Below are 22560 nucleotides of genomic sequence, written 5' to 3'. Positions count from 1 at the left end.
GGCTTTGACTTTCTCTAAGCCCCCAACTCATGATCTTTAAAATGGCCATACCATCACTTCCTTGTCATTATGATGGCTGATGATTTATTACAGAGCACCTTCTATGTACAGGTAAAAAATAAAGGATAGAAAGTATCATTATTATTTTTTAATTAATATGTCATTGAGATTTTTTTTGGGTAGTTCCCTAAAAAAAAAAAATAGTTCAAGAACCCGTGAGAATGAGTGAAGTGTTTCGTAATCTCTTCTAAATGTAACACGAAATATAAAAGCCATATGCCGAATGGTGAATTCAACTTTTGTAGAGCAGAAAATCCATTTCATAAAGCCCCCCAAAACAAATGACAAACTAGAAAAAAATGACATTCATGGCTGTGTGTGAGAAACGGTGCTGTTTTCCTTCATATACAAAGAGCTCTTAAAAACCAACTAAAAACCCCCGCAAACAATCAAATGGAAAAATCAGCAAGGGGCATGAATAGTCGGATCACAGAAAAACAAATCTAGATTACTGGTAAGTGTGAGAAATATGCTTAAGACCCTCACAATTAGGTTGCAAACCAAAAGAACAGGAGCTCATTTTTCATGTGGCAGATTACCCGATTTTAGGAATGTATTCTGAAAACAATCTCCCACGAGTGCATGAAGATTTATGCACAAGGAAGAACACCGCCCTGATTTGTAAGAGCAAAAGCCCTTGGAAATGACACAGAAGTCCATCATGGGAGACCCTTAATAAAAAGGATGGTGGGATAGCCAAAGCCCATTCTCAAGACCAAAAAGTAGTTTGCTCTCATTTCACTTGAAAACAGAAAAGAATGCACCTACATACATCCATTGTATGCAAAGAAAACGCACAGTAAATTCTAACAGTGAACGTCTAGTGTTGCATTGTTAAAAATTCAAAGTAGTTAATAATTTATCAACCTCGTAAAGAAAAGTTAACCAAATGATGAAAGCATTTTCAGCGAATTAGCCCATTAACGAATCGAGTCCAGTCTTACACCATTCCTGTAAGATAAAGGACACGAGTCACCCTACTCTTCCTATTGCTGCGATCACTACCAAAGTTCAAATTCTGGCTGCTCCTTCACCACCCACTGTGGCATCTCCTAACGCATTTCTGGCCTAGTCGTGATGGTCTCGGCGCTCAAGGCCCTCCGTGAGCCCAGCCCTTCTACTACTGACCTCACCAGAATGTTGGAAGGGGGAGGTGTGATCACTGCTCTGGACTCAGAACTCAGCACGTGCCCTAAAGGTGCTCATTAAATATTGGCTAAGTGAACAAATGAACAAAATGAGTGATGGAGTGGTGATTATCTCTAACAAACAGGATTGAGGATCCATGGACGGAGGCCTAGCTTTCCACACGTCTCGACTGTGTGGATTTTTGTTGTTGTTTGTTGTTGCTGTGACTGCAAAACCAGCCAGAAAAGCGCCCAGGAGGAAGAGACGCGCACAGGAACAGATCCCCGGAGGGACTTGTGGGTGGGCGGCAGAGAGCCAGCCCCGTCCAGGCGGCCAAGCTGGGGAAAACCACGGAATCCCCCTCGCCGTGCTCCGGCATACAAAAGGAGAACTGGATACGACATGAAGACATTAATCAGAGACCAGTGAAAATGGAAATTGGTTTTCAAGTCAGTTTCCAGGCTCCTTGGGAAGTATGTTAAAGTGCTTTATCAAAAGCCTTGGGAAAATATATGCCAAGGGTCAAAAAAACACAATGAGAAAAGTCCCGGCTGTGGGGATGAGACCTGGGCTGTGCCCTGCGCCAGGCAGGGGGGTGCTGAGGCACTGGAAGGGCAGTCAGAGCTTGGGGGGGGGATGGGAGACAGAAATGACACAGGTGAGGAACGCAATAAGCCAGAGGCGGTGTGAGTTAGTACACCCTAGCAGTCAGGCGGGCCCCACCAGGCAGGCCCTGCACACCCTTCCTGAAGCTTCGGCACCCAAGGCCATCTGCTTGAGGCCCAAAATTCTTGCTGCAGCAGGAAGCTGTGTCTGGCCTCTGGGAGGAGGACTGTGTGGGATTCTGGGTCCCCCTCAGCAGTCATGACCGGACTGGTTGAAGGCAGCTGATCAGAGGAGACAAATGACCATGTATGCCCTGGCTGGCTTCAGTTCACGTGGCTTACGGACGTGACAGCCCCGTTGAGCAAGGCGTTGTGGTGTGGTGGGTCCAAGGGTCCAACCCCGCCTCTGTCACTTACTGACACTGTGACCCAGGAAAGGCACAGAACCTCCCCGGCATCCCTGGGTTTCCTCACCCAGAAACAAGGGTAATTAGCAGTAGTAGCCACCATCTACAACGGACCAGATGTTTGTGTCCACCTAAAATTCACACACTGAAGTCCTAACGCCCAATGTGAAGGTATTGGGAGCTGGGGCCTTTGGGAAGTGGTTAGGTTAGGAGAGTGGGAAGCCCTCGTGAGTAGGGTAAGTGTCCTTATAAAGGAGACCCCAGAGAGCTCCCTCACCCCTTCCACCATCTGAGGACACAGTGAGAAGACAGCTATCTATGAACTAGGAGGGGAGCCCTTGCCAGACCCCCTCTGCTGGCACGTTGATCTCAGGCTTCCAGCTTCCAGAATTGTGAGGAATCGGGGTCTCCTGTTTGAGCCACCCCATCTGAGGTATTCTGTTATAGCAAGCAGAACAAAGTAAGACACCATCTCGTGGACTCTTGTGAGTGTGGCATGAATGAACACAGGCAAAGTGTTCGTACAGAGCCTGGCAGAGTCAGTGGTCAGCGAGTGCCAGTGGTCACCAGTACCGTGGCTGTTGGGGGGCCCTGACAGGGCCCCAGGTGACCCCAGCCCAGGCCGCACGTCCCTCTCAAGCAGGAGGATGTGAAAAGACAATGAAGCAGAGTTTCACAGAACAGAACGCAAACAAAGCCATCTGGGGACGAAACGTGATTTCTGCAAAGGGTTTTCATGGCGGAGAATTTACTGAGGTTCCCTGAAGGGGAAACGAGTCAGAGGAATTAGAGGGACGCCAATGGACATATTCTACTCAGATGTTCGGATATTTCTGGCATATTTGCCATGACTCAGGAATGGATTAGAAAGAAAGACCAAGATGGGGGAAGGGACCCCAGTTCCATGGAGATGTGTCAAAAGCATTTGTTCAGGGAGGGAAACCAGCCCCCTTCTCTCATAACATCTTAATGAAGACTCTCGAAGGGGAGCTGCCCAAAGGCCCCCACTGAGGCCCAAGCCGAGGGGAAGCATCTGAGTGTTCCTACTGAAAGATGTGCAAACAAGTACGAGGTAATGCGTTTGTGTACAAATAACACAAACTGTTTAACCAAGAGTAAGAGCTCGGAGCCCTTTGAGATGTTCCAGGAGCAGCTCTGCATGTTGTCACAGATGGTCCCCCTGGGAAGATGGATCCTACAAGCTGTTTGTCCACAAAGGCTAATAAAACCCCAAGCACCACCAAGAAGGACGTGGGAGAGAAGGCATGGTCCAGCTGGAAACTACAGTGTATCCACTCCCAGAACGCTCTGTCCAGCTCTGTGCCTGGACCTTTTATCTTGGGCCAGACACAAGCAGGCCTGTCCATGAGTCTATGCCTAGGGACTTCATCTTCCCAGCGGGCAAGACAGACATTAAGGAACGCTTTAGGAGTATGTGGTGAATTTGATGGAGCCACGGAGGACATGGCAGTATGTCTCCCGAAGAGGCACCGAGAAGGAGTCAGAGTAGCCCTGAGTCTGTCCGTGGAGCCTCTGCTCGTGGAGCAGACAGGGCCAGAGCCCGACCTGGGAGAGAGCCTATTTTCCTTGCTGAGGGCTGGGGTTTGCGTGAGTCTGGCAAAAAGTGCACTTTTCCAGTTCTGCCCCTGTCCTCCTGTGGGGAGCCTATGCCAAGTGTCTGCTGAACATCTCCCCATGTGGTGAGTGCCAGGGAGGACACGGAGGCTGAGGCTAGAGGTTGGTCCTGGGGCCGGAAGGAGCGTGGCATGAGGATGAGGGTGGAGGACGGCAGAAGTGGGAAGGCAGGAGGGAGACAGAGGCTGACAGGGGTCCACGGCAGTCCCAGAGGGAAAAGGGCCACCAGCCTTCCTGACATGGCCGATCCGGCCTGACACGCAGGAGCACAGGGCAAGGTCAGTGGACCGGAGCACAAGCCCCCACCACCCTGCGAGTCTAGTGTGTGTTTCATTCACCTGCTGGCAGGTGTGCGGTAACAGATACTTACAGTTCTCTGCCATTTCCTGACATTTTAAAGCCACCAAATGGAGCCTGTGCGTAGATGGCATTATAGCAGTTGATCCTAGAGGAAGAACGAAAGACACTCATGATTACCCGGGGAAGACCGACCTGGGTCACGGGTGTCCCGGCTCTCAGGGACTTGAAGCAGACCGTTGCCTAAAGAACGACTCTTTGTCAAAGTTTTAATCATGGGAACAGTGCGTTTTCAACTTCTGCCTTCTCATTCTTCCCACCAGGAGCTAAAATTTGAATATTCCTAAGTGTAAAGTTTTCTGCTGGGATAGGAAGGGAATGTCAAGGTGAGAAGAAAGGAGAGGGAAACTGTGGCATCAGGGAATAAGATTCAGCTTTGCAATGCCAGACCTGACCTCAAAGCTCTCCTGCTTCCTGGCTCTGAGGATTCTGGGCTTGCTACTCAGCCTCTCTGAGCCCCGGTTTATATTTACCAGTGTTATCATCTTTCCAGTGAGGACAATGTCCTCTGCGGGAGGGCTGGCGAGGCAGGGACTTTGGTCTACACTTTGAACAAGACCATGCCCTGCTTTTAGAGTCAGAATAAAAAATAGAGGCGGAGGGAGTGGGGTCCGAGGGGCCACACAACACGGCGGTCAGGAGCTGGGGCACCAGTAGGGGCCAGCGCTGGGCTCTGCCACATACTAGCTGTGTGACCCTGGGCAGAATACCCAGTCTCTCTGTGTCTCGATTTTCTTCTCTGTAAAACAGAGACGATGATGGTGCCCAGCTCAGAGGCGGTCATGAGGACGGAGCAAAGCTCTAAGACAGCGCTTGGCACAGAACGTATGACTAGAAGCTGTCTGTCCACAGAAGGGCCACGAAGCTAGCAAGCCAGTGACTCCAGAGAGCTGAAACACACGTGTCCGCTACTCACCAGACAGTTCCAGACTCCAACGCAGATGCCAGTTTTAGTGCTTTGTCCAGGTTTTTTGTGAACACAGCTGCCGTGAGTCCGTATTCAAGGCTATTTGCCCTTTTTATCACTTCTTCGATATTTTTGAACTTCAGTATTGGCTGCACTGGTCCAAAGATCTATGAAAAATTGCAAGAACGGCCGTGAGAGCCACGTCCAAACGAAGCGCATACGCTCTGAGCAAGCATTGCCTTCATTTTACCCAGAGTGCTCACATGCGTGAGGAAGGATGGTCGAGAAAAAGAACCTCCAGAGATCTTTTGAGCTACTGGACGGTTGACATCTGAAAGGAAGGATGATGATTACACCCCCAACTTAAAATACCCACCGAAAGTATGTTTCAGGCTTCTATCTCTTATTGTCTTCAGGGCTTCTGAGAAGCCCCAGCCTGCTGACGTGCACAGAAGACAAAAGTTTGCGAGTTTTTCTTGGAAAGTCATTGTGGAGGGTGTTGGTAGGGCACAGCTGTAGGACTGTGTGCCCTGACCTCTTGGTGGTACGTTTTCCATCAATGAGGACACTGTAAAATGTCTCCCTAATAACTCCCAGGGGAGGGAGGGAGACACTGTTCCTTGCTATGTAAATAAAGATCCCATAAAAAAGGGAGAAAGTCTATAAAATACCCACACAGGAAGCCCTCAGCAGTGAGTCACTTTCTCTCACGTCCCAAAAGACCACATCCCAGGGTCCAATCACCCAGGACCCTAGGCGGGAACCTGTGCCCATCTGGATTAATGGTGAGATTGAAAGACAAAGTTAGAATCCCGTGCTTATGGGGATCTCCTCAATGTCCACCATTGTCAAGGATGCTCATGATGGAAAACTTCAAAGAGAATTCCAGCTGTGATGTGTTCTTTGAATGAACGTGCTTGTCTTTTTAGTTCAGTCTAGAGGGGCTGAAGGCACCGTTGGGCCACGAATTCACTGGTGTAACCCACAGGTGGCAAGAACCCTCCACCATGGGCTCCTCCGAGGATGTGTTTGAAGACAGAAGAGGGACTTCGCTCCCCAGAGATGAGTGAAAGTGGGGGGATTAGGACAAACACTGCACCTGCTGTACAGTGCTTGGGATTCCCAAAGGCAGGTAGGCGAGATGGCTTCTCTCAGGACCCCAAAGGAGAGGAAGAAGGCCACAGCAGAAAGGAAAACACTCCCCTCACAAAGACTTCTGGGATCCCTGAGCCCTAGAGAAGACTTCTGTTTGTAAATCCTACTCCTCTCACCCCCAACGCCCCACAAAAGTCCCCTTGGGACAAAGCTTTTCCTGCAGCCCCCAGTACCTCCTCTTTGGCAATGCGCATGGTATCAGTAACTTCTGAGAAGACCGTGGGTTTGATGAAGAGCCCCCTGTCTTCCATGGCCAAACCCCCACATTCCAGCTTGGCTCCTTCCTTCTTCCCACTCTCAATCAGATCGAGGATTTTGTCGAACTGCTTTTGGTCAATCTGCAAAACACAAGGAGAAGTACAGCTTGGATTCCTTTGGACGGCGGCCGCCATCTTATGGGTCCAATGACCTTTCCCATGATCAGCTGACCCGCCCCTAAGTGTTCTTGCCAAGTCATAATTCATGGAACAGATGTGCCTTACATGCAAATATTCCTCAATACACAAATCTAGGCTCTTTGGAGCAGGGGAGAGATGGGCAGATAGGCTCTCCTCATCCTCTCCAGCAGTACGGTCTATTCATACCATGGACCTCTTCCGTGCTGTTAAGCAAATCTGTAAATGAAACAAGATCTGAAGTGGCCACATTCTTTGCTTTCCCAACTCTTTGCATCCTGCGAGGATTGCCAGATTTAGCAAATAAAACTACAGGGCACTCAGTTAAATTTGCATTTTTGAAAAACAATGAAAGACTTTTTTAGCATAAGCATATCCCATGTAATGTTTGGGATATGCTTATGCTAAAAAAGTCTTTCATTATTTGGGATATGCTTATGCTAAAAAAGTCTTCTTTGCTTATTTGAACTTCCGATCTAGCTGAGTGCCATGCAGGTTATCTGGAAACCCTGCTCCCTTCTCACAGGGCACCATGGATGAGGGTAACAATTACTGGAATTGTCCGTCCATGGTGCAGAGGAGAAGGGAGAAGGAAAGCTGATCACCTTACCCAGCAGCCCTGGAAATAGAGTGGTGTGATCCTGAAGGTGAGATGGATGGGCTTCTGCTTATTGGTGAGGAGCAAAATCATCAGGAAGGTTCTGTCTTCTGCTACCTTGTCTAGGGATCTCCTGAGCCAGAGTGCACCCTGTACCCCCTACCTAACACTCTGCTTATAGACAAGGCACTCAACCAGCTGTCAAAGGGCACCCTTTTGGGGAGACTGCGCTCAAGGGAAGAAGTGCTCTCCCCAAATGCAGTGGTCCTTCTTCCTGAATCCATGGTTTCCCTGTTCTTGACCATGACCCTGTTGCTAGTCCCCTCCCTTTGGCTGAGAGAGACCGAGTTTTGATGGCTTTGCTATAGCTGAGCTTTTCAGATAGAAAAACTTGTTTCATTAAAATGACTTTAAATTAAAACAAACAAACAAACAAGCAAACCCAGTGGTGTTTCTGGATGCCTGTCCGTTCCTGAGGGGCTGGCTTTCTCAGAACCAGTAGGCGCAAACCGTACAAGTCACTGGACCAGTCATCTCCTGAAGTGTGGATCCAGTGTTGAAATTCCAACTTGGATCCATACCTCACGCCTTGCACCAGCATAAATTCCAAACAGATCAAAAATTTAACCATGAAAAATGGAAGTTTTCAAATTCTCTCACGTGGGAAAAAGCCTCTCTAAACATGGGGTGTTGATAGTCTTTCTATGACGTGAAATCCGGATGCCAAAAAGAAAAGATTGATAAATTTGAGTATGTTGTAAAGAAAAAGGCAAAGCCCTCATATAAGCAAAGTCAAAGGCAGAAGCACAAACTGGAGAAAACCTGACAAGTCATATCATAGAACTGGAGCTAATCTCCCTCGTGTTTCAAGAGTTCTTGGAAGTGTGAGAAAAATGACCAGTAATACAGGAGAAAAATACGCAGAGCACATGCGCAGTTGATAGGCAAGATACTACCCACGGCTTTTAAACGTGATAAGATGTTCTGCCTTAGTCATCATAAGACATACATGCATATTAAAACCGAGTGAGATACCATTTGTTGCCATCAGATGGGCAAAATCCATGTTCTGTCAGTACGGCTGGAGAAACAAACAAGCTCAAACAAGGTTGGTAGGAACACAGGTTGGTTGGTCCTCTTGGAAGGGAATCTGGCAATACTTATAGAAATTACAGATGCGCCCCCACTCAGCGATCCCACTCGAGGACTGTGTCCCACTGATTTCCTTGCATGTGTGCAAAACGACGTACTCTGCGACACTGCACATAACTGCACACACCCACATGTTTATCAGAACACGTTATTTGAATTCTGGTGAATTCGTACAGCCAAATTTTATGTACGTATGAAAAAGAATGAGGCAGGTTCTCATGACTAGCATGGAAAGCTCTTCCAAGTTTCTTACCACGGCACAAAAATCAAGGTGCAAAACAGGATAGATATCATAGATATCTGTTGGGTAAAAACAGGGGAAATGAGACTACATATTCATATATGCTTATATATCCATAAAGAAGTTCTGGAGGGATACATGAGAAACTAAGACCGTGGGATGCCCACAGAGGGAAGGTAAAGAACCAGGCCTATGAATGGAGGGGGGAGGAAGAAAGAGAGTCTTTTCTCGCCTGACCTTCCTATGTGCTCTAGGTTTTAAGCCCTGTGAATGTACTCCCACCTGAAAAAGTAGTTCAAACAACGCCAATGATTCTCGTAATATCTCAAGGTTCTCTCAACTTCTCTCTGGGTGAATCAAGTCTTGGGTTAAAGGTTCCAAGACTGCCCTTTCTTCCTCCCCAGAGGCCAAGAAAGACTGTAGGACTTCACCAAATATAGGTCCTGAGTGGCTATGACCATTCTCTACCTGTCTGTCCTGGAGTCAGTGCGGGGTCCCCATGGAAAGTCTGCATATCCAGACTCCACTCTTCCTGATGAGTCCATGTGAACACACCGTTTAGATCTAATAATCCCCCAAGAAATGTCAGCTGGTGGCTTCCAGTGCCGGAGGGAGAACCTTCCAGAAGTGAAGGATGCAGCAGGGCACAACACCAGGGACAGAGTTAGACGGACCCCAAAGGACAGGTCAGAAGCTTCACTTGGCTCTGCTGGAGAGGGCACCAGATCCTGCCCCCACCAGGTGGCTTGCGCAATGTTTGTGCGCCTCGTTGCTCAGTTGCCAAATAAACCTGAAAGATTCTGGAGCATTCGGCTGGCGACTGCCTGCAGTGGACACCGATCTAGGTCAGCTAGCTGTTTTACAGGCAAGAGACAGACAGGACTATTTAGACAGCTGTAAATCCTCTCTGAGTAAAAATCTTATTACCGTAGATGAAAAAGCACTTTGGGAGGAAAAAATCCAACAGCGTCCTAAAATAATATGCTGAGGTTAGGCGGCTTAAGTGAGCTTTCAAAAGGACTTTTAGCAGCAGCATCAAAAGCACCGATGAAATCAACACCCATTCTGCTTGGATCTGCTCTCTTGGAAGAGATTTCTGTATCTGGCTTCAAAAGTCAAGCCTGGAGCCTTGGAAAGAGACTTATGAATAATGATGGGGTGAAAGGTTTTCCTTAGTATGGGATCAGCTCGCATATTTCCCACGGAGTCTGGATTAGCTTTACAATCACGGTGGATTTGATAATGGCTTGTGGCCATGTTTGCATGCGGACCTGAAATCCAACCAAGGCCACTAAACAACTTCATGTCACTGGCCACTGGGTTTGGAGTTGAGGTCTGGCAGGGTGGGGAGTCTTGGCCACAAGCTGGGATACTTCTCTCCACCAGGGTCACGTGGCATTGGAGCCATAGTACATGCGGGCTGAGGCAAGGCAAGGATGGGCACGGTGGCCAGAAAAGCACCTTTTCCACGTGGTCCTCCCCCTTTCCCAGCCAGGGCATCCCCAAGGGATGGTCAAGCAATACCTGACCGACATGGCCTGAAGTCATGCACAGACATTTTTTGCCACCTAGATCAGGGAGCCTGTCATTGAATGCTCCCCACTCCACCCCCAACTTTGAAAAATAAAGACTTATTAGGTGCCTTGAAATATTCATAATACCCATCCATTACTCCCATTTTCCAGATGAGGAAAGTGAGGTTTGGCAGGAGCTTGGGACTTTCACAAAGTCACAGAGCCAAATTTGTGTGGCTTCCCTTGTAAACATGTGGTGCCAATGCGGTGGGGAAGCAGCGAGCTCCCGGGATAAACACAAGTAGGTGAGTCTGGACACGTGATTTGCAACTTCGTGGCTAGGGCAGGACTTTGGCTCCAAGAAAAGTGGGTTGCTGTCGAGCTCCATTTCAATAATGCATGGGATGGTCAAGCTGCCCTCTTTTAAATATTTATCCATCTGCTGCACTGCATAATTAGTAAGAAAGTGATACAGGATGTGCCCTTTTAAAGAGGTTATTAAACCTCGCGGTTATGATAGTTTTCATCCCGTCGTTAGTTTCGAAAACCAGGCCTCTGGAGACGCATTCCTCCTGCCCAGAGATGCAGCCCCGTTCCCTGAGTCCTCTCCACTCCCTCTCCACTGGGATTCTTTGGTTTCTGACGGTCAGCTTGTCCTATAGCACACGTGAGCTCCAGGGCGGGCCCGGAGGCTGAGACTGTGGGCTCTGGGTACTTAGCTTCTGCCGGTACTTTGCTGCCTTTCGGGCACGGTTACAGACCCTCTTCTGCAAGGAGACCGGCCAGGTAAGACAGCCTCTGCCTGAGTCTCTTCTGGGGATCCCGGTGCTCAGAGACTGGATGGTCCTCTTGGCTGGAGGGTGCAGGCATAGGGCCTTATGAATGGGAACGCCTCCCTCCTGCTGAGGCCCTGAACTTGGCATTATCAGCCGCAAAGAGCAAAACCTCTGTGTGTCCACTCCCACTTTATAACCCCACAGAGACCCGATGGGACCGTACTGTTGATGGTGTCTAAACACAAGTGAGTGGCAAGGCTAGGCAGCCTCCCTTCTGCTTTGAGAGGGACCCTGAATCGATCGAAAAGCACCAGAGCTGTAAGGGGCCAGGGCCAGAGGGGCTGCCTGGTTCAGTCCCCCATACACACTGCGGGTGCTGACACATCAGTAGGTTACCTGCGGCCCCTGTTCCGTTCTGACGTCGAAGGGGTCTCCTACCGGACGCTTCTTGGCGTACTCCACGCTCCGCCTGACAAACTCGGTGTAGATCTGCTCCTCCACGAACACCCGGGAGGCGGCCGTGCAGCACTGACCTTGGTTGAAGAACACTCCCTGATGGGCGCACTCCACTGCCAAGTCCACTGGAGGGAGGGGGGCGGCGGGAGCGAGAGGAAGTGATTAAGTCGTTAGGGCAGGACTGGTGACAGCTGCAACGCTAATTGCCTGCACCAGAAAACAGGCCCCGGAATGGCCGCGTTTCAGAAATTAATTTTATTCCCGGCATTTCCAACAGAGAGGATGGGCAAAAGGAGTGTGGGGTGAAGCCAGTCCCCTGACTGCAGGACTTTTTTACTCTGCTAAGGAGCACAGAGAGTTGTTACATTCCCCGGTTCACCTGCTCCTGGACCCCTCGCCTCTCCCTTCTGGAGGACCCCCTTCTATAGACTAACCTTCTGTAGGTATCGATGAGCCAATTGGTGAGAGCTATTTCTACCTCGAGTTTCCTTCACTATCAAGTCCTATTAAATCAGCTTCTCTTGCTTTATTAAGTCTTATTAAGTAACATGAATTCCATGTAGGACGTACACGGGTTAAAAGGCAAGCACTGATTCCGCCTGAGGAGGTCTGGATCTGAGCTAGAGCGCGGGCATCGAGTTCAAACTAGAAGGGTGCTTAGTAAGGAAAACCTTCGGGGCCGTGCTTCATGAAGAAGAATGCTCAGTGGGGTATCGCTTACAGCTCACCCTGTCGTTTCTAGTGCTCCACGGTGAGCTGGCTTTTCTGCACCCCCACCCCCCTTCCAACACGCACACTGCTGCTTCCAAAATGCAGCTTTCCTTAGCACGGGGCAAAAGCGTGGCCCCGGGGGAGTCTGGGCGGGGGATCCAGACACCCAGCGCCGCTCTTGAGCAGCTCCGAGGAATGCTGCCCTCTGCTCTGGAAACCGAGACATTGCTTTCGAGCCGGGTCTTCCATAGAAAGTCCCTGTTAGCGGCAGATAGCGTCATAAGGATTTGCACCAACCCGCACCGCCCCCTTCTCCGTGCCAACTTAAAACTGCCCCTTCTCCAAAAGAACTAATTCGTTTCCTGCGCGCTGATGGGAGCCAGGGGTGGTGGCTGCCGTGGGGGGTGGGGGGATGGGGGCATGTTATCATTGACATCATGCGTGGATGCCAGTTACGTCAGGATTGGAATTTGTGGACTGGTGCTGCCCGGATGACGGCTCTGCGGGGCGTTTATGAGCCTTATAAAACCACCCCCTGGACAGGAGTTTTGTGTTTTAGCTTCTGTGTTCTTCACTGGTGGGGAGAGAGGATGAGCTGAGGTGGAGACCGGGCCCCCAGAGATGGTAGCACAAGAATGCAAAACAGGGGTCCTGGCTCTTTAGGACTGGAGTTTGGGACCCCAAATGTGGCAACACCCAGAACTGCTCCATGTGATTCCAGAAACCAGTAGCAACACCAACGATGCTTTTACAAGGCAGCAGCAGCTCAGGCAAAAAAAAGAGCAGTCTGTCTTTATGCCCAGCTTCCTTCTCCTTCCCTGAAGCTTGCTTCCTCCCCCCAGCCACTCACTCTCCCATGGAAAGCCAGCTTTAAGGAGAGGAAGTGGTATCAGTCCTTTACGCCTTAGCAAGAAATTGTGCTAGGGTCATTTTTCTCAGGGATGTCTGCAGTGCCCACCTTATCTGAGTGTGGAATGGAAAGCTTTGTTCTCCATGAAAGGAATTTCTGGCACCAGGGGGCAGGTGAGGGGGGCTGTTCTAGAAGATGCTTCAGGGTACCTCAAAAGTCATTCCTTTTGACGGCTAATCCTGTCAGCAGGTGAATGAATGCCCAGTGTGGCCCTTCTCCCTTCTTCTGGACACGGCAGCCAAGAACAGCATATAGTTTCTATTGTGTCATGAAGCTCTAGCAAGACACAAAATTGCCCCCAAACTGCTGGGCAGGGTTGCTTGCCCAGGAGGAGGTGGTCGAGAGAAAGACAGGACCCAGTCTAGGGAGATATGTTTAAGGGTCCACTGCCCCTGTCCTCTCATTTGTCAGGCCTGAGACAAAGAAGGAAGAAACATCTCAAGTTTTGGAGAGGAGAAAAGCACCACAGGAAATACTGACTGGGGTGGGGGGGTGATCAATGCCTGTGAGTGGGGGGCACCTGCCCTGCTCCTTCCTCTCCTGGCTGGCTCCCGGCACGGGAGACCATGGAGAAGGACCTGGATCTGCTCCTCATGGCCCCAGCTCTGCAGGGACGGGGAACACACACTTAATCCTGAAGGGCAGAAACAGGCCCCCACAGGACACGTTTTTCTCCGAGGCAGCTTGCTTTGAGCAATAGAGCTGGTGTTTTGATTTTTATTTGTCTGTTTATGGCAGGACAACCCAAGGTGGACAAACACCCAAGGTGGACAAACACATATATACACAAACCATTTTGTGTATATATGTGTGTGTCTCTCTCAGTTGGTTCTGAGTTTGGGCAAGGAAGCCAGGAGAGGTTTATGGACCATCTCAGCCCCAGCAACGCCCAGAAGGGGAAAGACTCACGGTCCGCGTCAGCACACACGATACAGGGGTTCTTCCCCCCCAGCTCCAGCGTCACCCTCTTCAGATTGCTCCGAGAGGCGGCTTCTTTAACCAACTTCCCAACCTTTGGGATAAAAAACAGATCAAAGGAAACCTCAGATGGGGCCAGACCTGGCCTGAACGTTCTGGACAAGCCTAGGGCTCCCCTGCCTCTCTGTCCAGTTGCCTTAGGCCTCTAAGGCTGCTCCCCACCCCCCGGCCTCTCTCTTTGTCTCCTCATGGATCAGACCTTGACACCATTGGAATCCTTGGTCTGACTGCTCCACTTACAGGGGCGGAGTGGGAGCCTTTGGAAGGCCCAGCGATTCGCCCCCAGTCACATAGCTAGCTGGCTGGTGGCAGAGCCAGCTACTCCCTTGTCCTGGTACCTGTCCCTCCTGGCAGCAGGCTGGTCCAGCTAGTCTGGTAAAGGGCTCGAGGGGGCCCAGGGGCAGCTGTTCCGGCTCTCGCTAGTGGGGGAAGTGGTTCTGTGTGGCTTTCTGGTATAATCTGAGGGAACCTCCAAAATTATGGTGATAGGAAGCTCGCCTTCAGGAAGAGAAGGAGCCAATTCTCTGGCAGCAGACTCAAGACTGAGGCTTCTTCAGGGGGAAGCGAGAGAACTGATAGCTGTGCTGGAAAAGGACCCCCTCACGTACCTGGAGGGGCTCTCCTATCATCCCACACACTGCCAGAGGCGAGGCCTGGCCCATCACACAGTCAACCCCACAGACTCAGAGCCGGGGAGACTCTCCGACCAATGTGCCCATGGACACTTAGAGCCAGACAGCTAGCAAGAGGCAGGGCTGGGCTCTTCTCGGGCTGAGGCTGTTTCTCCAAAGCTAAGGTGTGAGTGCATTTAAAAAATTGGCCAGCTCCTGGGTGATGGACTGAATGAGGTTTGGAATAGTTCCATAGTGACAGGGACTGTCCCCAGAGAACAACAGAAGCAACACCAGTCTGCCACGGGCGGACGATTCCTTGTGGGGCTGAGGTGTGCTGCTCTCAGAGCTGGGCACAGCAGGGGGACCAAGGCTGGGAAGGCACCCCCCTCCCCCTTCCAGACATGCCTGCCCATTGAGCAACCCCTGGGACCACAGAGGCCACTTTCTTGTCCCCGAGGTTGGGTGCCCAGTGAGAGCACCACCCCACTGGACCCATGGACAGCCCTACGGTTGCCTAGAGAAGAGGGTTCAGGCGTCTCTGCAGAGAAGCTGGGCAGGGGCAGGAGAAGGGATGAGTCTGCTGTTGGGGTGAAGACAGCTCGGGCTCCTGGTTGGACTAAATTTGTGGAGAGACGGGGACACCTGCTGCTTGGGAAGCATTTATTCCTTTCTTTCTCAAGCACAGAAGAGTATTAGAGATAATTCCACACACTGATGCGTGTCAGGGCAAAGGGGAAAAGTTTTCATCTCCCTTTCCCCCTGTGCCCCAGGACCTGCACAGAGGTGGCCACGGGAAGAATTTCTTGGGTATCCTTACGGACCATTTCTATTTCTCTCCACACACACTTTCCTCGTGGGATCATTCTGTAGCTACTTTCCCACAGCTTACTTTTTTTTGTGCCTCAACCACAGACAGCAGACAGATTTCATATTGTAATGGCTGTAACATCTCATACAGAATGGATACGGTGTACTGGAAGACATGTCCTTGAGGGCTTGTGAGAACCTCTCTCTGACTCGTGGCTTTGAAATGGAATTTCTGAATCAGAAGCTGGACACTTTCAAATTTGGGATCGATACTACATCGTGGCCTTTCGTCTTGGGACCGTTGGTCTCCCACAGCCTCAATTAGACAAGATTCCAATTTTTAACAATCTGATGGACAGAAGAAGACTCCGAATTTCATTTGAATTTGCATTTTTCCCTGATGACCCATGAGCTAGCTCAAGCTCATTGGACATTTGGTGGTTCTCTTCTCTGAGGTATCCACTATCCCACCATTCAGTGTGTGTGTGTGTGTGTGTGTGTGTGTGTGTGTGTGTGTCATTTTTTTTCATTGATTTTTAGGGATATAATGGATTTTAAGCCTTGGAGAGCTGCAGAAATTATGACTGCTCTTTTCCCAGCTTGCAATCTATCCTTTAACTTGGATTATGACGCTGTTTGTCCTATGGATGTTTCACATTTTTATTTTATCTTATCTACGAATCTTTTCTTCTAAGGCTTCTGAGTTCTATTAGATATTTATTTAGTTTGGAAACTGGACCAGTGACTTTATTTATTTGCTTTTTTTTTTTTCTGATTGCTATGCACTGAAACGTGGTCATACTTAGGGTACATAAATCATAGTTTAGCGGCTCAAAGGAAAAGTTCCCACGTCTCAGATCACACAGCGGCTGCCATGTTGTGGCTGACAGCCGGTGAGGACGGTTACCTCTGTGGACCCCGTAAAGGCGATCTTGCTGATCTGAGGGTGAGAAGAAATTGCTGCTCCCACGGTGGGCCCAAACCCTGGCACGATGTTGACCACTCCTGGAGGGAATCCGACCTGGATGGAAATTGAGGTGGCATTCAGAGGAGGAGAATGGATCGGTGTCTATCACAGACAGCGCTCAGGCTGAGAGAGTCGGGGCTGTAGGTGTCCCCCTCACTGGGAAACCAGGGCCGGCGTCATACAGCCACCCTAGAACCCAGACCCAGGTGGCCAGTGTGCGGGCTGGGCCAGGGTGAGGTGTTCGTATGCCGTTCCTTCCAGGCAGCACCTCATAACCCAAAAGGGCCTCTGAGCAAAATGGCGGGAAGCCTCCACAGCTGAGCTCCATTCTGTGCGTGTGTGCGCGTGTGTGCACGCGCGTGTGTGTGTGTGTATCTGGGTGGATCTGTCCACACGTATGTATTCTCAGGGAGAAGAGAGATACCTTGGTTACATCCTCCAAGGCTCAGAGACCCCTGCAAAATACCCTCTCCCTGAACTTTAGCTCCCATTTTTTTAAACCTGTCCCATCAATGTTCCAAATGGCAACGCAATATCACTCCCTCAAAGCTCCTGCTTGTTGAACCTGGGCCACACCCAGAGTTGGCATATCCAGAAGGTTGGGGACAATCACTTCTTTCACATTCACGCCTCCTGCTTTGCACCTATGAGGACTCTTTATTCACCAAGAACCCCACAAATGAATGAGGGGGAGGGATGCAATTTAATGAACAACCATCTCATGCTATTAAAACACAATTTAGAAAAGGCAAGATTTTAGGACATGGTGTTTAAGAGTCTTTAGTTTCCTAGTTGTTGTGCGTTCACGGTTGTGATTTTAGAATCTGTCAGTCTCATTAATATAATGTAATCATGTCCTACATCCCCAAAGGAAAGTGGGAAACAGGCCAATTCCTGGAGGCTGCAGACTTACTTCTAAGCAGTAAATGTCCTGCTTCCCGATTGTATTAACCCAGCTGAGAAGTCAAATGAATGGACCTTTTCTCCCATCCCTCTTTCCTTCTTGTTTCTTTTTTAACCTCTTTGCAACACACAAGCTGGGCTCGGCAGGGCTGAAGCATGTTGCCAGGTGTGTCTGGAAGGAGGTATTTCTTTGGGCCGCTGGTTTCCCGGCACGGTGGCTGCGGGAGGGGACAGGACAATGGCCCGAGAACGGAGCACTGGCGAGGAGGCTCGGATGAGTGAGCCCGGCTTGCGGCAGCCCCTTGGGCGGGTGCTGCTGGCAAGATGTCCCCCCCAAGAGAACAACAGGCCGTTTCCTACACCACAAATGCAAGGCCCGAAGAACCTCCAAATACTTGGCTCCCTCTCAAGTGACCCTCCTGCAAATTCTCTAGACAAAACATTTGCTCCTAAACCATAGGCTTGAACCCATAATAAGAGTTAAATATTCTCATTAGGATCAGTGGGAGGAATGGAGTTTCTTCTAGCTCAGTGACCACAAGCAGGAGAAAGAGAGCACGGCTGCCAAGTGAAACACAGGGAGCCGTTCCCTCCCCACTCAGTCGTGAGCGGGCGGGCACTGTCACGCACTGCTCGGCTTGACCGGGCAGCTTCATCTGGTGACGGTGGCCTGGTTCCTAGGAGTGGGAATGTTATCAACAGCACATAATATTTTCTTTCTTTCTCAGGTGCCTTACCTCTTTGATCAGAGAGCCCAGATAAAGGGCAGTGAGGGGCGTCTGCTCCGCTGGCTTCAAGACGACGGTGTTCCCACAGCAGAGAGCAGGCGCCAGCTTCCACACCAGCATCAGCAGAGGGAAATTCCACTAGAGACAGAGCACAGAGGAGCTTGGGGGGCCCGGATCCACCCCGCCATCCTGTCCTGGATGCCCAGCGATGTCTCCATGGAGGTTATTTGCTTTGCATGGTCCAGATTGGGGACGTCAGAGGTAATATAGAAGTGTGCAAAGATCAGAGCTGCCTTCCTGCCCCCTGCTTCCTGAACTGCATTCTGGGAGATGTGAGTAAGGAGTCTTTGCAAAGAGGATTCTGCTGTAGGTGCACTACCTTCTCCTCTTGGAGGTTTATAGTGCCATCAGTGTGTTAAAGGATCTGAAAAATACTGCAGGAATGAGGCCCGCCTCTCCGAAACTCAGATGTCTCAGGATATTTTTCTCTTCTTACAGAATACATAACTAAACTCCCACTGGATTGCTGTTTGGTGAAATTCATGTTGGGAAAGTGTTTCTTGTCATCTTTCAACTTCTGAGGCAAGGATACTGAAATCACTGTAACAAGAAGCCTAACAAGAGGTAACAGCCACTGTGCGTTCGCTCTGTTCCAGGTGCTGTTCCAGCCACTTCACAAAACTTAACTCGTTTGATCCCTACCAACCCATATGAGATAGTCCTCTTATTACCCCCATTTACAGATGAGGCACAGAAGGGAGAGGTCACTTGCCCAAGGTCACAAACTAGGAGATAAAGGCCAGGATTCACAGCCAGACTTGTGTCCTCTCCTACCCTCCCCCTCCGAGTATCATCTTTGATGAGGCAAAATGAAACCAAGCATCTCCAAGAGAGCAGGTGGCTTGATTCTAGCTGTCCCTCAACCACCCCCATCCCAAAGGAATCCCTTTGGCTCCTTATGTTCCAAGGATGCCAGACAGAAGAGCTCCTTGCAAAGCTACACCCATGGGACCAGCTGAAGGTGGCGAACTCGTGGTCTGGCCACTATAATTTCTCTCCCAGCTTTGTCTGGAATTCCTACCACTAGACAACAAAGAGAAGATCCCAATTCCCAAGGGCCAATATGCTCTGCTAAATGATGGCAGGCATTGTTTTGGGGTACCCCCCACAATGATTGGGGTTCCCTCTTCTTCCTGGACCCCCACTCCATAGCACACAAACACCATCATCTCTCCTCTCCGACAAGCAAATCCTTACCTTCTCTTAGCTTTTGCCACTTCCAGGAGTTCCCCTCTCTCCCCTCGAAGCTTCTGAGAAGAGCTGTGCCCACATGCCTAGGTCCCTTTCTGTAAGTCCCAGCAATGGGGCTTCCACTGTACCCCAAACTCCAGACACCGCTGTTGGTGAGCAAATCTAACAGCTGTATTTCTACCTTTTTGAATTTCTACAAAGGAGAGGACCCTATTGACCACAGTCTTTTTCTGGAAATGTATTCCATTCCTGGGATGCCCCAGACCCTAGCTGTTCAGACTTCTCAGTGCGATCCCCTGAGAGTCTACAGGATTTGGCCGCTGGCCCTCTTCTTCTCTCACTCTGCATCCCTCTCTGGATGACCCCCTCTCAACTCGATGGGCAGAAACACCTCTGTCCTGACCACTGCACGTGGGTAGCTCCAGCCCTCACCTCTCTCGAGCCCTTGACCCAAATATGCAAATGACTGATGGGACCCTTTGCTTGGCTCTTCCACTGCCCCTCTACGACATCTGCCCAGCATGACCTCCATCTGTCACGGCACTCCACCCTAACCCACTTCTCCCCCAGTCTTCCTCAAATCACCCAGCAACACCATCCACCCAGGTCCGGCCAGGACTCACCCCGAACCTCTGACTAGACACTAAACTCCACCAACTTGACCTCCTCAGGAGCTTTCAAATCCATGCTTCTGCTTGGTCTTCAAACAGTTCCTGTCTTAATCATTTTTCTTGGCGGGGCTTCCTTCCTTGCCCTTTTAACTGACCTGCAAGTTCCTCAGGGGCAAAGGCTGGGCCCTTTTCCTTCATGTCTTCAGTACCTGGTATCCTGGCACCGTGCCTGGCACACGGCGGGCTCTCAACTGTTGGTGGAGGGACACATCTTCCTTGTCTCCACGGAGCACACTTTCAATCCTCTCTCCATGTTGCCACCTGTCTGCCCAGCCTCCTGCCCTGGTGTTCCAGTGGCCCGAGGCTTTCTCCAACAGACAGGCAGATCACCACATTCCCTGGCACCTGCCGGGCTCCCACTGCCCAGTGATTAAAGTCCCAGGCCCTCGGCAGCCATGGCCCACTGGGTACCCGGCCTGGACCACCAGATATGAGCTCCTCCTCTTCCTCACTTTGTCCCTATCTTAAGTGTGGCCTCACCAGCTGTCTTGCTATCCCCCCACCTCCAAGTAGCCCAGGCACCTCGACATCCTCACTGGGGCCATTCCTACTGCTTAGAAGACCTCTTTTCCTATTGAATGACTCATTCTCATCCTTCAAGGCCCTCTTGAAAGACCCCTGCCCTAGAGAAACTGGGCATTCCTGAGCCCTCTGGCTGGAATCCATGGTGCCTTCTGTTGTGCTCCAGGAGTCAGACCCCTGAGAGCAGGCATGGGATCTAACCCATCCTGATAACTCTCGAGCACCCAGCCCCATGCCACAAAGCAAATGTTCAGTTAATGCCAGTGTGATCGAATCAGAACACACCAGAAACTGGTTCCAGAGGCCACAGGGGAGTGGGGCAGGATGTGCAAGGATTTATCTAGAAAAGTCACCATACTTACAGGAGTGATGGCCCCACACACACCTATGGGCTCATGCCTGGTAAAGCACACAACGTTGTCATCTGGAAGAGAGGTTATGTGGAGAACACACTGGAATTAACCTCAGTCGAAGATTTTATGTCGCAAAAAGATAAGAAAGAAAGCCAGAAGCACACAAAGGTGTCAGCTCCAAGTCTTGTCTAGTCCACAAACAAGGGATCTTTAGCTCAATGTAATAAGTACAATTCCTTAGGAGAAATGAGCACAGGGCCACTTTCTTTTGCAACAGGGAAGGGGGCCCCGGGGGGGGGGTATGTGGGGGGGACAGGGATGCTCTGGAGAGGCTACTGGACCAATGAGAAGACAGAGCCCCCGAAAGTCCCCCGATGAGGCTGGGAGTCCAGCTTTGGCTCACCTGTGGGGATGGTCCTGCCCTGTATTTTGTCAGCCCACCCTGCAAAGTATCTGAGGGTTTTAATACAGCCCTCCAGGTCGATGAAAAAGGCGTGAAGGAATGGCTTCCCCGTGTCCATCGTTTCCAGGGTCTGCAGGAAAAAAACAACATCTATGTCAGACGCAGTTTCCTTCTTCGCTGTCAGGGGGTGAAAGCCAGGGGGTGGGGGGAGAGAGCACGGTCCTAGGACACGGCATGTGCCACGTTCCATGAGAAACATGGCAGAAAGCAAGCCACTCTGTCTCCTGTCAGACCCGTCTCAGACTGTCAAGGATTACCCTGCTTTCAAAACAGCTTAGTCGGGGGCGCGGGTGGGGGGGCTTGGCCAGGGCATGGGCGGGTGTCCCCTTGAAGGACAGCAGATGGAAGTCTGATCTGGAGCCTCCTTGGGAAGGAAGACATGGTGGCATTCGGTCTTCTGTCTGGAGCACAGCTGGGTGACCTGGCCACACGGGCTTGTGCCCTCCCGGGGAAGCTCTCAGGAGGTTAGCTGCCTTCGGGAAGGCTGGAGAGAGGGCTTGCGACCTCTACCAAAAAGGGGGGGGGATGCGGGTTCTTCCTTCCTGGCTGGGCTGACCAGTGTGGCTGTGGAAAGAGCGACGGGGCCCCGAAGGGTAGAGCCACCAGCACAAAAGGCACCGTCCTCCCCAGCCGGGCTGCCCCAGCCGGATGCACGGTGGGAAGGGAGCAGGCTCGCCCTTGGTGGTGAGGGAGGTGATTACCCAGGGCGAGTGGGCAGCCATTCAATGGCAGGGATTCTTTTCTATTTCCAGCCCGGGGTTTAAGAGGACCCCTTTGTCCCTCAGACAAGCAGCCCCAGTGGAGCCCGGCGCTGAGACCGCCTGCCATCCATCTCTGCAGGAAGTGACCACCCGGACACATAGCCTGGGGCTGGATTCTCATTTTAGAGTCCATGTGGTGAGAGGGTGACTCACTGGGCAAGACAGGCCCCTCCACGTGCACCTGCATCGGCCTCATCTCTGACCTTGACACCTCAGCTGTCACTTCAAGGTGCCCACACCAAGGCTAACAGAGCCGGGTGACACCTAAGATCACCCAGTGGGGCACTGGACTTGGGGCATCCAGCTTCCAGCCAGCACAGTGGTCACGCCTTAGGCTGTTGCCCCAGGACATTTGCGTCTGGGAAGACTGTCGAATGGCCACGCAGGACCCTCTCAGAAGTTTGCTTCAGGGGGGAGCCCAGCTCCTCAAAAGGAGCAACTGCTTCTCTCACTGAGCGGTAAGCCCCCAGATCCCCCTCTGACTCCGTTTCCTCATCTGTAAAATGAGAATAATAATAATGATAATCACAATAAT

General features: G+C 50.8%; 1 protein-coding gene across 2 annotated transcripts in view; it reads right to left on the bottom strand.

Annotated features, from left to right (window-relative positions):
• ALDH1A3 (aldehyde dehydrogenase 1 family member A3) overlaps window positions 1–22560 on the bottom strand; it is a 36964-nt gene that overhangs the window by 3341 nt on the left and 11063 nt on the right. For both annotated transcript variants that reach the window (XM_002922677.4, XM_034667951.1), the window contains exons 4-12: window positions 21205–21334; window positions 20811–20872; window positions 18014–18142; window positions 16314–16427; window positions 13917–14019; window positions 11327–11511; window positions 6428–6592; window positions 5109–5266; window positions 4206–4280 (exon numbers count right to left, since the gene is read on the bottom strand). In XM_002922677.4, the coding sequence (XP_002922723.2) occupies window positions 4206–4280; window positions 5109–5266; window positions 6428–6592; window positions 11327–11511; window positions 13917–14019; window positions 16314–16427; window positions 18014–18142; window positions 20811–20872; window positions 21205–21334 (1121 nt within the window). The remainder of the gene's footprint in view (window positions 1–4205; window positions 4281–5108; window positions 5267–6427; window positions 6593–11326; window positions 11512–13916; window positions 14020–16313; window positions 16428–18013; window positions 18143–20810; window positions 20873–21204; window positions 21335–22560) is intronic.

This window comes from Ailuropoda melanoleuca, chromosome 9, assembly GCF_002007445.2.
Source record: "Ailuropoda melanoleuca isolate Jingjing chromosome 9, ASM200744v2, whole genome shotgun sequence".
Lineage (NCBI taxonomy): Eukaryota > Metazoa > Chordata > Mammalia > Carnivora > Ursidae > Ailuropoda > Ailuropoda melanoleuca.
This window is presented reverse-complemented; position numbering and strand designations above follow the sequence as displayed.